The 15756-nt window shown below is 34.7% G+C and overlaps 1 protein-coding gene across 1 annotated transcript in view; it reads right to left on the bottom strand.

Moving 5' to 3' along the window:
• Window positions 1–15756, bottom strand: part of stum (mechanosensory transduction mediator stumble) — a 189509-nt gene that overhangs the window by 103835 nt on the left and 69918 nt on the right. Inside the window, exon 2 of the mRNA XM_072540973.1 lies at window positions 12136–12375. Within this exon, the coding sequence (XP_072397074.1) occupies window positions 12136–12293 (158 nt within the window). The 5' untranslated portion in view covers window positions 12294–12375. The remainder of the gene's footprint in view (window positions 1–12135; window positions 12376–15756) is intronic.

The raw sequence follows: 15756 nt of genomic DNA, 5'->3' as shown, positions 1-15756 counted from the left end.
TATTTGTATTGCTATTAAGCTAAAAAATATCCAAAAACTTAGTTTTAGAGCATTATAATAAATATACTCTCGAGATGGGATTGCAATGAATCTTCATTCCTATGGTCAACAAAACAATGTCGTTATCCGTATAATGTATACACCTATACGTATACAGTCTGTGGTTCCCATGATCTGTCGTTACAGTGGTTCGTCTTTTTTTTGATTATACCTCTGCGCGATCCACATAGAGAAAGTGGATGAGATTCAGACTTCTATTGCTGTACATAATAGAGTTTTAAACAAATTAAAATTAAGATGTGTAAATTGTAGTATTTCTAACTGAAAATATTTAATGGGCCACCACATGTCACTTTAAAAAGTTTTTAAAAGCCTATTAACAGAATAAAAGGGATTTATACGCCTTAAAATCGGTTTTCTTAGATGAGACCTGGATATTCAGTAAAGGAGGATTCGGCAAGAGCTGGCCAAATGGCAGTGTTAATGCACTAAGAAAGAAAAATGGAGAAGCTTTACGATCCATTGTTCTTCGTGCAAGTTCTGAAAATTAGTTCATTGATAACTGTAAATTAGTTTTCAAAAGTGAAAGTAAATCTGGTGACTATTAGTATTCAATGAACTCTGATAACTTTGTAAAATAGTTTGAACATTAGCTTTTACCAAATTTATAAGAACCATCGTTAATTATAATCGACAATATTTTTTCACACTCTTTGTATGTCCACCTTGCCTTCATATGAAACACTTTAACTCTTTCTCCAGTTCTTGCGGAAAATGAAAGACTTCGGTGACATCAATGCTGAAACCAGCTTTTCTTTTTCTTTGAGTACTTGAAGTGACACAATTTCTCAAATAACTACGTACTATATGACGACGGAATTCTAACTGACTCCTCACATTTTCAGCAAAAATTTGATAAAGTTTTCAGGCATTAGTCATGATCATGTCAAGAAAGTACGTAAATAAAACCTACCATCACTTTTTACCTTTTATACTTATTCGCTATAATGATATGCACTGATCATGCACATCTACTCCTTCGATTCCAGAATTGTAGGAAGCAATCAATTTTGGCTTTACTACATTTTCTTTTGATTTTGATGCTCTGGACCACCGTTTTACGTGACCTAGTGGTTCAGTGGTATCATAATTGGATAACATACTACACCATTTTACCATACTATTTCACACACAAAATTTCATTAGCTTTGTCAAATCCGTAATCATATCTACCTCTTGCCATTTTCTTCATTAGCTTAGACTCCATTACTGGGCATTTTTGCACACGATTTGCTCTTACAGTTCCTGTCGCCTTTATGTTTTTTTTAATGTATAAGTATCTATAAGAAGTCTTAATAATTGGCGAAACACTTCTTTAACATAAGCAATGTAAATGTATAATGGTAAACTATCTGAGAAATGGAAAAAATTGATATCCATGACCTTTGTAAGTGCGGAACGCGTTTTAACATAAAGCGAATATACACCGGTAAAATAGTGAGCGGAGAAATACTCTAAAATACTTATTGAGAAAGTAGGGTTTGGTAACAATAATGTCATAACTAAGTTTAAAAAATAGGTGGTATTTCCCACTAACCAGAACAAATAAGAAATAGCCTTAAGGTGGTATAAAATGAAATATAAAGAACAAATAGTGTCTGAAGAGTCAAGGATGAAAAATAATAAGGTTAGTATAAAACAACTATCAAAAAATCTGTAAGAAAAAAACAAGAAAATATTGAACAATACAGGAGCTGAAAATGTAAAAAGAGATATTCATAATATTTATCTGCACGGAAATCAAAAAATAGCTAGTATCAAAAAAAATACACCGAAAAATATGAATTCATTTGCGTTGTACTTATATTGTAATAAGTACATATTTTTAATATTTTCATATCTATTTAAAAGTTCGTCATGGCACACACAAAACTACAATTCGTAATAAGATTTTAACCACAGAGAGAACATAAAATCAACAAAATATATAACATCAAAATAATCTAGGGGACGAAACAAAGGACAATGCGAGGTTACAGACGGATTTTAAATAATCTATTTTAAATATTTTGAATGAAAAGTTATAAACAATTGTCCCAAATATAAAATAAACATTGTTTCTTATAATTATTGCAATAGCTCTTAAGAAACATAAAAGAGAACTCCATAAGTCAAAAAATGGTAACAAAAAAAATAAAAACTAATTTGTTGCCCCTCAACTTCCAACAAAGTAGTCTTTAGGTTAGGTTAGTATAGTGTATGGCCTCCACGGTTGTTGTCTACTGTCCTACATCTGTAAGACAATCTCATGATCAGTTGGTCAATGTCTTGCTGTATTCTGTTCCACTCCATTGAAAGGCCCTCAAACAGTCGCTGTCTTGTATTGAACGCAATATTTTGTTGTAAAATGCGTCTGCCCAATACGTCTCATACATGCTCAATTGGGTTTAAATCTGACGATTGTGCAGGCAATGGCAAAAACTCAATTTCATTATTTTCGAGGTATGTTCGGCAATATGCCCCTGGCAATATGCTGACACGTATTGTCGTTCATTAATTGAAATTGGGGATCAGCTTGTTGTGTAAAGGGTACAACAATAGGTTCGCGAATAATATCGCGGTAGTCTGGTGCATTTATAAACCGTTTCAGACAAACGAGATTGGTTCTTCCACCAAGAGTGATGCCACTCCATACCATCGCTCCATACTCCTTTGCTGTATATAAACCTCCTGCACGGTGGCCAATTGTTTAGCATTGCCAGATCGGCACCAAATTCTTGCCTATCTTTATCTGGTGCTAATTCAAATCAGGACTCATTTGTGAACATAGTAGAAGCTCAATCACGTCTAACCCAATTTGCGTGTTCTTGTGCCCACTGATATCGATGAGCGCGATTTCCTCTGGATAACACAGATACTCTCACAGGTCTTTGAGCATTTAACCCTACTTACCTCAGCAACGTCTCTTTGACTTCTGCCAGCTTGAACTCCAGCCCTTTGAAGTTACGAAATAAAAATTGATTTTTTTCAATATAATGAAAACTGTTAGATATTTTATATTGAAAATAGACATGTGAGTTTCTTATGGCAGGAAAGATTACAGTGAAATTTGTGCATCCTATAAAAATTTTATGAAGGTTTTTTTCCCTTAAACTTCCAAATGTTTGTGTACGTTTCAAAAAAATTATTATTGTGGTACCATTAGTTAAGCACAATATTTTTAAAACTCTTAGTAGTTTATCAATAAGCCAGTTTTTATTAAGATGCGGCTTCTCTTCAATACGTTTTAAAATTTCAGAGTACCTAATAAAATGTAAATTATAAATAAATTTTCATATTATTACCAGGTCTCTATAATCTTACTTTACCATTTACAAATAAGTGGTGGATTTTACAGATATTTAAAATGACCTTCATATTCTTGAATACACATTTGGCACCGTTTTAAAAAGGAAAATCGAATTTTTTTAAAAATTATGGGCTTCTGACGAAATCAGTTTGCAGCTTTCATAATTATATTCTTTAGTTGTTGTTCATTCACAATTGCTATGAAATATCCGTCCCCTTGCATAAAACCCCATAAGCAGAAGTCTATTGGGTTAAGATCTGCACCTTTGGGTGGCCAAAAAATAGGCGCATCATGGCCTCTTCCAATCCAACGTACAGGACACTGACCGACAAGATATTCTCTGATTTCATTACGGTAATGCGCTGGATCGCCATCCTGTATATGTTTCCTGACTCCAAGCTTGACCTCTTCTAAGTACTCTGGTAACACCTTTTGTAGAAAGTGTAAATAATTTTCACGGTTATTTTCCACAATTCCTGTTCAAACATTGACTTTAAATGTTCTTTGGTGATGAGACATTTTGCGTGGGGGATACGTACACCAATCATCTGGCCATTATCCTGTGTTCCAGATATCATTACATAGTTTGAACATTACTTCAATTTCCATGTCTCCCATTTCTTTAAGTGCTTCCGCCGTGATTCCGTCTTCTCCTTGAGGTTTTCCAGTTTTTACTTTTTTTATTGCGGTTTCTATTTCCGATTTTAAAATATGTGGTTTCTTTTCGTGATTTATTTCTTCTGCATTCACGTCTTCATAGTCACTATGAAACATTTCACAATATTGTTTCCATGTCGCTGCTATGCCCTCTGGATTGGTGATGGTCGTTCCCAAGTTATCTTTAATTATCTACGTTTGTGGTTTGAACTCTTTAGTTAAGTATTTTACTTTGGAAAACAGTTCTTGATTCTTGACGGTCGGCGTGTTCTTGTAGTTGTTTGCATATTTCTTTAATATGATTATTTTTGTCTCTTCTACTTGATGATTTTATGCGTATGTTTACATTTGTTATCTTGTTTTCGGTTTCTGTTGGATTTGAAGCATTGTTTTTAATTTTTCTTCGTTTTTCTAATAGGTTCAGTGTCTCATCAGTCATCCAGTGTTTTTCTTTCCTCGGGGTTTCTTTGGGGTTTGTAATATTTATTGCGTCTATAATCCACGTCTTTGTATGTTCCCATGTTTGATTGGTATTGTCAGTAATGTTTGGTGTATTACTATGTCTTAGTGTTTCTTTGTATTTTCCAGGCTCTTTAGGTATATATTTAATTGTTTTATTTGTTTCGGTTTTCTTACGAAATTTGATACAGAACTCAGATTGTAACAGTTTATGGTCTGTTCCGCAATCAGCCGCTGGCTTTGTCTTTACGTTGACTACTGAACTTTTCCATCGTTTTCTGACAAGAATATAATCTATTTGGTTTTTATATCTTCTCTCGGTGAAATCCAAGTTGATAGTATTCGCGGATGATGCTAAAACATAGTGTTCATGTTACTAAGTTCAGTGTCGATGAAAAATTGTAATAGCCTTTCTCCTCTCTCATTTCGTTCACCTATTGCAAACCCACCAACTGTTCCTTTCAGCAGATCTTCTGTTGTTGTTTTGCCTATTTTGGCGTTCCAATCACCCAATATTATGACTGGTTCTGTTTTGGGTATATTAGCGATGTTACTGTTTAATAACTGGTATATCTCTTTCACTTTTTCATCTGTTCCATCGCATGTAGGCATATACACTTGTAGTACATGGATCTTTGTTGAATTTTAATAAGGCAGTCATTTATTGGAAGGTATTTATATACACATTTTGCCAGGTTCTTCTCTACCAGTATTGCTACGCCTTTTTGACCGGTTTTATTGGCTCCCGACATGAATATTTTATAGTAGTTGGATTCCCAGTGACCCTAACCTTCCCATTGGATTTCTGAAACTCCATATATGTCTACTTTTTCTCTCATAAGCTCTCGTTCTAAGATATGTAGTTTTCCTGTTTCTAACAAACCTTTAACGTGAAAATGTGAAACGTAATGTGAAAAGAGACGATTATATTTCCTTTCAATTCGAACGCCGCCGATATTCTATACGTGTTTCGAAATGGCATGCAATCTATTTTGGCTGTTTTAATAAAATAACACACCTGAGTATGCTAGCAGCGACATCTATACGAAGCAACAAGAAGTCAGGAGATCCTTCTTGGATAGCTAATTGGGTGAACCACAATCCAAAGCTTATTGGAAGGTATTGAACGATGCTACGAATAACCCTTTACTACGACAGTTCACTGTTGAAAATACTATCTTTTGCATGCTTTACGTAGAGAAAATACGTTAAAATGAAAATAGACGATTGCAGTTCACATCTACGTAAAGAGTGCAAAAGAAAGTATTTTCAACCGTGAACTGTAGATTCCTAGCATCGTCCAATAGTTTCTAATAAGCTCTAGATTTGCGATTCACCTATTTAGCTATCGAAGAGACGTCTCCTGACTTCTTGTTGCTTTGCATAGAGGTCGCTGCTAGCGTACTCAAGCGTTTACAATTATTATTGCCCATAGTGCGAAAGAAAAACATAATATAACAATAAAACAGAAGTTATACGAGCAGTTATAAGAAATGTAACATAATTCTCTGAGAAATATCTACAAGATTATATTAAGCTACATGAATGTCCAAATAGGCAAAGAATAACATTTCAAAAAGTAACTTTCAGCAAACACTCAGTTTATCAATACACAGTAATGATTCTAATGAAAATACTATAAGCATCAAAACGAAAAAAGTGATTACTTATAGTATTCAGCGATGCAAAATATATAGCTAGTGTTTAAGTTCATTTTCACAATCTAGTAACGTATTGCATGTCATGCTTTCTTTGATCCGTTGAATATAGAATGTTGTTGTAGCACCCTACGTTGTCGCAAATTATTAAGAGAATTCTAAATAGTAGTTTAACAACCTTTTAAATTGTAGCTAACATTATCACGCACAGAAAGTACTTGTATTAATACATTTTATATCCAAATTATGTATATACATACAAAAACATAAATAAGGAGAAATAATAACGTAATTATTTATTGCAACGTAGTAGAAAATTTTTCAAGCTGTAAATCAAATTCCTGTATAAATATACAGCTTTATACTGCTATTTTAAAAAGTGTCTGTTAGTCGTTAATTCGTGGTTAATAAATCTACTACATTGTATAAGAAACTTTTTTTTATTTAAAACAAAGAGCCGTATCATTCCAAAGGGTATTAGCGAAATACCGATTACTTCTACACATTTTTATTTCTCCACATTCAGGCTCCCTATTCACTTGATCTTCCGCTTCTGTTTCGAGCTCTCCGTAGCTAGGTAGTGTGATGCCTAGATATTTAAACTTCATTATTTGTTCTATTATCCGACCCTCCAGCTCTAATTTACCTTTTAGTAGACTTGCTATCATTACCATGCATTCTGTCTTTTTGGGGAAATTAACATATTAAATTATCTGGCGGTTATATCAAATTGGTGTAGCATACACCATCCCATCCATGATTGGGTTAAACAATAGAGGACTCAAGGAATCGCCCTATCTTATCCCATTGCCAGCTTCAATTGGGTCAGTTCTTCTACTTTTACTTTTATTGGGTTATTCTGGTAGACATTTTCGATCGTTTTGATTATTTCTAGAGGTATATCTTTTACATACAATAATTGTGTAACGTCCTTTTATTTGGCCATGTCAAATGCCTTCTTAAGGTCCACGAAACAAAAATATGCCGGTTTATTGTATTCCAATGAGATTTCTCTTGCACTTGCCTAATTATAAATATAGCGTTGGTGCATGATCTTCCCGACCTAATACCTTGTTTTTCTTTAACTATTACTGTATTATTATTAACTGTATTAAACAAATGAACGGGGTACTGTGGGATAGACAGATTACCAGAAATACAAATAAGAGAATTTATAACACCTTTGTACGCAGTATAATGACCTATGGAGCAGAGAATTGGGTAATAAATAAACAAAACAGGTCCAAAATCACAGCAACTAAAATGGAGTTCATGAGAAGAAGCTGTGACAAAAATGGATCGCATCAGAAATGAGGAGATAAAACGCAGAATGGCAGAGAACAAGGCATACTCAGCTACATCGAAGAAAAACGTTTAATTTGGTATGGACATGTGAGAAGAACAGATCATACAAGGTAGATAGCAAAGATTTCGGATTGGAGCCCAATAGGAAGGAGGAAAAGAGGTAGACCCCGAAGATCATGGAGGGATGAAGTGGACGAGGTCATGGAAAGACGAGACCTTAGAGATGGAGAATGGCAGAACAGAAAGGACTGGAGACGTTGGCTGAAAGAAGGAAGGCGGCGACAGCTGTAAAAATCCTTATATAGATGGATAGATTTCTTTAACTAATGTTATAATTTCATTCAGTCTATTTGTTATTACTTCCGTGAGTAATTTTAGTATTGTGATTAATAAATTAATTCTTCTGTAATTCTTAGGGTATTCTGTTTTGTTATATTATCCTTTTGGATTAGATTTAACTATTGTTTGGTCAGATCTGCTGCTCCGTACTTCTGGATTTCGTTCGGTATTCTGTTCTCTCCTGGTGATTTTCTATTTTTTAACTTCCTTAATACTTCCTTTATCTCTCTCTCCTTAATGTTTACTTCTTCGTTTGTTATTACTTCTAGTGTTAGTGGTTCATTATCCCCACCTTTAGCAAATAGTGATCGAAAGTAGTCTAACCATGTTTCCTTTTGAATATGTTTCGTTTTTATTAGTTCTTTCATCTCTGTTCTTTGTCCTCTGATCATTCTCCGTATTTTATTTTATGTGAGGTAGTAGTAGTATTTAATCTGCTTTGAGAAGCTGTGCCACTGTTCCCTTTGTATTTGTCTGTCGTTATATATTCTACATTTGAGAGCAGCCGTCTCAAAAGTATAAATAGCTATGATGATTGCCGACCTCCGCCGCGGAGATGGCACTTAAAGGAAAGAAGATATACGTTACTTCTGTTCTCTACTCCTGTTGTTGCAATGTCCGCTGTATACAAGGGATAAAGTATTGGGCCAAGTACGCTACTTTGTGATAAGATATATTTCAGTGTACTCGGTTTCTGTTTTACTGTGTAGTGTCTATTTTTCAGGTAGAATTTTAAAAGCTGAAAATGAAGATAGGGTAGAAGCTTCTTTAGTTTTATATACAGTCCTGTATGCGAAACCTTGTCTAATTTCTGAGATATGTCAATGAAAGCAGCTGAGCAATATATTTTGGCATTTAAGTCTTATTATTATGCACCTGTTTTATAGTTCCTTGCTTGCCACGGAAACCAAATTGATATTTTAGAATTGTTTTATCTTTATCTATTACCATTTTGGCCTTTTTACGTACATTTTCTCAAAGACTTTGCTGACCATAGGCAGAAGACTTATAAACCGGTAGAAAGATACATTTTTTGGCTTTTTCCCATGTTTAAGGATCATAAGGATATGTATTACCTTCCAGGTACTAGATAAATAGTTTAAAGACAGCAGTTATTAGTTTTATGCACTTATCCGAGACTTATTTCTGAATCTTGCCAGATGTTAGGCCAAAACCGGGGGCTTTTTTAATATTGATTTCTTTCATTAATGTTTGTTTTATTTGATTTGCTGTAAATTTCGTGTCAGGTAAGTCCATTTAAAACAATGCTGTTAGAAATTTGGCTAATTATGTGTAGAAATATATGGCATAAATTTGTTTTAAAGGTGCTTGCCAAATAGATCAGCTTTTGTCCTTTTCGTTCCTAGCTCAGTTATTGGCATCAACTTTAAAAAGTGGGTTATGTTATTCGGGCTGTTTGAGATTTTTTGTGGCTTTCAAGGTGAATAATCTGTAGCTTTAGTTGGAGATTTTCTAGGTATTCTCGAATTCCAAGGTTTTATGGATTAATTTTTTTTAACTCCTTTATTGGTTTGTTGCTTTATTATTTTTTTTTCCCTATTTTCTTCCATTCTTGAGAGAGACAGATTGTTTATTTTGGAGGTGATGCGTAATTAACAGTCGCTTACCAAGATGCAATTTGTATGTTTTTCGTTAGACTCACTACCGCTGTTTCTAGTTAAAGTTCATTTTTAAGGGTAGATTAGTATATTAGGCTGTCCAGTTTTTCTCTAAATTAAAACCAATTAATCTTACCGTTATACAAAGTGGTTGTTGTTCTGTGTCTAAGATTTTTGCTACAATTGTTACTAATTTCGGTGACTGGTCTGATGGTTTTTTGGGTACGATGCATCTCGTGATGTAGAAGTCTATAGCATCAGGTATTTTGTTTTTATCAGACGACCAGTAGGTTAGTTTGCCAGTAGAGATTTGTTGTAGGATATTTTCTTCCAATGCTTTAACTTCTTTGCCTATTTTGTATTGTTAGTATAGAGCTCTACATCGGGCCATGTTCCAGGTTCTTCCTCAACTTTTAGGCTGGTTGCTTGTAAGTAATCCTTTGTGTATTTCTTCCTTTCAGAATAGTTGATGAAATTACGTTTAATTATGGCACTTTCTCCATTTGATACCTCCTATCTGGGTATTTTGTATGATACAACTTGTAATTAGGAATCCGCATGTTGCATGAGGTGTGTGTCATAGATCATTACTATATCAATATTTTGATTAGATATGAACATTGTGAGTTCTTTGTCCCATTGGTAAAAGCCATTGGTGTTCCAAGCTACTATTGTATATTTTGGTTGTAGAGCCACTATGGTATAATTTCACTATTTGAGAGAGCGATTCATCGTTTAAAGGCAGAAATTCGGAAAAACGTATGAAAATCCAGTGACGTACACTCACTTTTATTTTAACGTTAATTATATTTTATTTTTCAAATATTAATGTTCGAAATAGGCCACAATATATTTATTTACAAGTTTTTACTGACGTTTCGATCTTTATATCCAAAGACGCTTTCAAAGATATAAATGATAGTTTTATTTATTTTATTTGTTTATTATTATATATTTTTATAATCTTATATTGTTTATTTTCTTTTTTTTTCTATATTTAAAAACGGAATAGAGATCGAAACGTCAGTGTATTAAACATGTAAATAGATAAATTGTGTCTTATTTCCAACCTTCTCCCTAAAAATACAGAATGCCACAAACAAGAAGCTATAGAAAAATAAATATATCTGTCATTTCTATGTTTGAAAACGGTCTCTTTATAGAGATCGAAACGTCCGTTTTACATATCGAAAGTTCATTTCGCGCATGGTCCTCATTAAGACTCTACGAGATATCTTGGGTAAGGAGTCATCGTTTTCGAGCTCTTGAAAAATATTTTTCAGTGTTGGAATTTCACTCCGAAAATAAAATGAATGAATTTTTCGACGTATAACATTCCTTGTCTCGTCATACAAAACAATGCTTTTCCTACCTCTAGTTTTACCTTTTTCTTACTTTTTATTTTCCGATGTATTTTTAAGTACACGATAAATACAGCTAACGGATACTTTTGTTAAACTGCTACAAATGTCGACCGCTTGGCTAACATTTAATGCCATTTTTCTGCCGACAATACCTTCATAAACGTTTCGTATCATTACCTTCTCTTCGGACGTTAACATTTTCCGTCTCTTTTGCGCCTTTTGCGAAAAACCGAACAACTCAGTTTTTCGTCCAACTCCAATAAAACTCAAACCAAATAATCACAGAATATAACTAAAAATTTACTATAAAACGACAAACTATAACACTCGTATTATCAATAATACGTTTTATCAATAACACAAACTTATCGCATAAAATATATTTACAAAATGCAACACATGCACTACCCTCAGAAACGCCAATGTAAATGAACTATTGTTGATGGGCACTTGCTCGACAAAAACTAGTTTTACGGCTTTCTGTGGGTCGGAATTGAAACGGAGTTCCGTCGCTAATTCCAAAGTTGCCAAACGATTGAAAAATATTGTTTTAAAATGTCGATTTTTATTTTATAAATTTAAATATGTAACGAAACGGAACATATAAATAAAATTTATTTAATTACAATTTTGTGGTTAATCTTTACTATTGAAAAAATCATGTTTTTTGGTATTTTTATGACGGTAATAATCGCTGCGTGGAAGAATACAGGTTTTGTATGACCATAATTACTACTTGTGAACAAGAATTGACTACACTGTACGACAACTCCTGGTCAGTGTTTCTATAGAAAAGCACAAATAAATATACTACTTGTATATTGTGTAATTTCTTATGAGAAAACGCAAATTGCAATTGAGAAAACGGGTAGTTTTCGAGGGCCGCTGTGTACATTTAAATTTGAGGATATTCAGCGTTTAAACGATGAATCACTCTCCCAAATAGTGAATTTCTACTATAAGCTAGTTTACTGACGACGGAAGCAAGTTTTGTGTCCATTTGGACCATGAGTCTTTTTTGAGCTTGGCTATGTTGTTGTTAGTCTGGTTAGTTCCTGATATTATTTGGTTATTGGAGCAACACTATATTTGATTTTTGTTGATTATTTGAGCAAATGTTAAATCAGGTCGATTTTGTTGTATAATATGAATTTAAGTATGTGGTCGCATGTTTTTTTTCTTAATGTAGGATATAGTATTCTACTGTATTGTTTGTGTATTATTTTAATTTACGCAGAATACAACTTAAATTAAATATAGAAAGCTATAAATCTACAAACATATACCTGTACATATATATCCGCCAACAGCCACAAACATGTAGAGAGAAGCATTATAGTACAGCAAAGAGTATTTAGACAATTAATATTGGAGATTTTTCATACCTATATTGTTCCGGAGCCGGGGGAGGATCAGGCCTTCTTCTATTGTCAGGGGGCAAAACAGTGAAAGCACCAGGAGCCAAATAATGAAGCTGGAGTTCGTCTTCAAATTGTTTTCCAGCTCTTGGTGGCGCGACTTGACGATTGTCTGGCGGTCGCATGTTTTCAAACCAAAATTAAGAAATTTTATTCGACATCGTTTCGGTTTCATTCCAGTAACGTTTAGAAGAACCTCACGAATATCTGAAAGTACAAAAAAGTTTAACTAAGTGACTGCTATTCGTAACTAAAGGGAATCACTTAAAAACAATGTCTGTCTGAACATTTTTCTCACATAAAAATACGACAAAAAACATAAGCGTGTTAAAGTGTGTGTGTATTTAATGGAGGTAAAGACGTAGCATGTCCGTTTGGCAGAACTTTGACCCGGCACGGTGTCTGACAAGTTTTTTAAGTTTTATGGATCTCAGTAACTAAAACTTTTATGTCCTGTAGTGAGTTCTGTCGATTTTTTAAATTATGAACAATTTGAGGCGAAACATGCACCCTTTTAAACGCCTTCGTCTACCAGTAAAAAGGAAAGCATTTTAAACAAAATTTCAGGTAACTATTTAATAAAACAGGTTCAAAGTTTTAAAATAAAGATTCACGAATGTTGATTTACTAATTTGTTTCATAGAAAACTGGAAAAACCTAAGAATACTTGATTTTCAATCAATGTTAATAACTTTATAAAAAATAAACCTACAACCTTGATATTGCGTTTGTGGTCTGGTAAACTCGGCAACACGTCAAATAAAACACTATTGCACACCTACAAAACGCGTCTGTGCATCACTAAATGCTTGTCAAATTAACACTATTATGGTCTCCGAAAGGAAAATCCTCAGATTTTGCTTGAGACTATCCGTCAGCACTAATCCACCAAATAACAAACATAACACCGATTAAGGACATAATCCGAACCCTTAGCAAGAGATATGTCCTCCGCAGTTCCGCACTATAGCTGGCTCAAATAACCGAGCCAAGCAAACACTTAAAACTCCTTGCCATCACCAAGGACAAATACTCACCAAAACTCCCCATAGAAAAGTTCTATTCCTTTCAGCAAAATTTCTACAGAACACTGGAAACGAACTTCCTGATGAGTATTTCGACGTCCTAGAAGAAATCCTCCTAAGATATCGCAGTTAACAACTGCAAGCCAAAAACGTTAATTAAAAGCCGTTCCTAGTATGGCTGGTAATACTCGAAGTTTTTGAGGCATTTGACAAAGTGGGATACATTTCTTCTATCTTGCGTGTTGTGCGGAAAACTAGGTCAACATCATCTGCATATGCCAAAATTTGGGATGATTTATTAAAAATGTTTCCTCTGTGATCTACTTGGGCATCCCTGACCGCCTTTTCCAGAGCTATGTTAAAAAGGAGATACGCCAGTGCATCTCCCTGTCGCAGCCCAACATGCGTTTTAAATGCCTGTGATTGTTCGCCCTGTATTTCGACTTTGCAAACAACTTTACGCATTGTAGCCTTAACCAATCTTATCATTTTATCGGGGAGTGGAATTCATTCATAGCTTCATACAATTTATTTCTTAGAACACTATCATAGGCTGATTTAAAATTTACGAAAAGATGGTATGTGTCGATATTGAATTCATTGGTTTTTTCCAGTATTTGCCTTAGCACAAAGATCTGGTCTGTTGTTGATCGACCAGGCCTAAAACCACTTTGATATTCGCCAAGAAGCTCCTCTGAATATGCACTCAGGCGACCATATAAAATACTAGAAAATATTTTGTATGCTGTATTAAGGAGGGTTATTCCCCTATAGTTTCTACATTCCAATTTGTTCCTCATTCCAGGCTCTCATTATGATTTTATATATATGATTAGTCAAAGTAGCACCTCCACAGTTAATGAGTTCCGCTGGTATACCATCACTTCCTGGAGATTTATTATTTTTTGGGTGTTTTATTGCATCCCGTACTTCTTGAATTGATTGGAGGCTCCAATAGTGTATTGTTGCTCGCTCCTGGGGGTGGTTGATTTGGATCTTCTACTTCAATAGTAAGTAGTTCTTTATAGTGTTCCACCCACCTTCAATACTTCTTCTTTTGTATTGAGTATATGCCCCTCCTTATCCTTACATAGTCCGATCCTTGGTTTAAATTATTTTCTTGCATTATTTAGATTGTTATAGAATTTTCACAAAAAGGTTAAAGAAATTTCGAATATATACAAGAAACACCACGAGACAAACCTGAAAAATGATCAAGGCGACTACGTACATACCCAGGAAGAACTAGCTAAAATCTGGACAGATTATGCTTCGTCCCTCTTTGCAGACAACAGACCGAATCTGCCAACTACTAACCTATCTACAGAAACTTTGTCCGGTCCTCCGATTATTCGCGCCGAGGTGGAGTACGCTATAAAAATAGCAAAACTGGGCAAGGCCCCTGGACCGGATGGCATTACTACGGAAGCCCTAAAACTGTTGGATGATGACAACATCGACACTCTGGTAACAATCTTCAATGCCATATATGACACCGGCCACATTCCAACGGATTGGCTTTGTTCGACCTTCATAATGTTCCCTAAATCACAAAGAGCGACAAGGTGCAAGGACCACAGACTGATTAGCTTGATGAGTCATTTACATAAAATATTTCTTCGCATACTCCACACAAGAATGTTCAGAAAACTAGAAGAGCTGAGCGGCGAGACACAATTTGGTTTCAAGAAGGGACTCGGGACGCGCGAAGCATCATTCTGCTTGAATACCCTGGTACAAAACTGTATGGACCAACGAAAAGATATAGTCATCACATTCCTCGACTACGAAAAAGCTTTTGACACCGTAAAACACGATGAAATAATAAAAATGCTACACAATGCTGATATTGATGAGAAAGATATAAGAGTTATCCAGAATCTCTATTGGAATCAAAAGGCACGTGTGAGGCTGAACAAATCAACAAACACAGAGGAATTCGAAATTTTACGAGGGGTGCAACAGGGGTGTATTTTGTCTCCTATGCTGTTCAACCTCTATGTGGAGAATGTTTTTGCAGAGGCACTTGAAGGCACTGATTGTGGTATAAAGGTCAACGGGTGCCCGATAAATAACATTCGTTACGCTGACGACACCGCAAAAATCACAGATAACGAACATGATATGCAGTTGATACTAAATAAAATAAACACCACAGGAAAAACATATGGCCTGAAGATAAATGCTGGAAAAACAAAATGCATGACAATAAGAAAGGGCGCATTTTTCAGAGTACAACTGCACGTAGATAATGCTCCAATCGAGCAAGTGAAAACATTCAAATACTTGGGAATGATGGTGAATGACCAATGGGATCCTCAACAAGAAATAAAATGCCGTACCGAACAAGCAAGACAAGCTTTTCTTAAATTTAAACCGCTACTTTGTAACCGCAATCTTTCCTTCAATCTCTGTTACAGAATGGTTAAGTGCTATGTATGGTCCATATTGTTATACGGCATGGAGACATGGACGTTGAAAATATCTTCCATTAACAAGTTGGAAGCCTTCGAAATGTGGACCTTGCGAAGAATGTTCCGCATACCATGGACAGATAGGGTGA

The sequence above is a fragment of the Diabrotica undecimpunctata genome, chromosome 8, assembly GCF_040954645.1.
Source record: "Diabrotica undecimpunctata isolate CICGRU chromosome 8, icDiaUnde3, whole genome shotgun sequence".
Classification (NCBI taxonomy): Eukaryota; Metazoa; Arthropoda; class Insecta; order Coleoptera; family Chrysomelidae; genus Diabrotica; species Diabrotica undecimpunctata.
The sequence above is the reverse complement of the archived record's forward strand: the minus strand, read 5'-3'. Positions and strand labels throughout refer to the sequence as shown.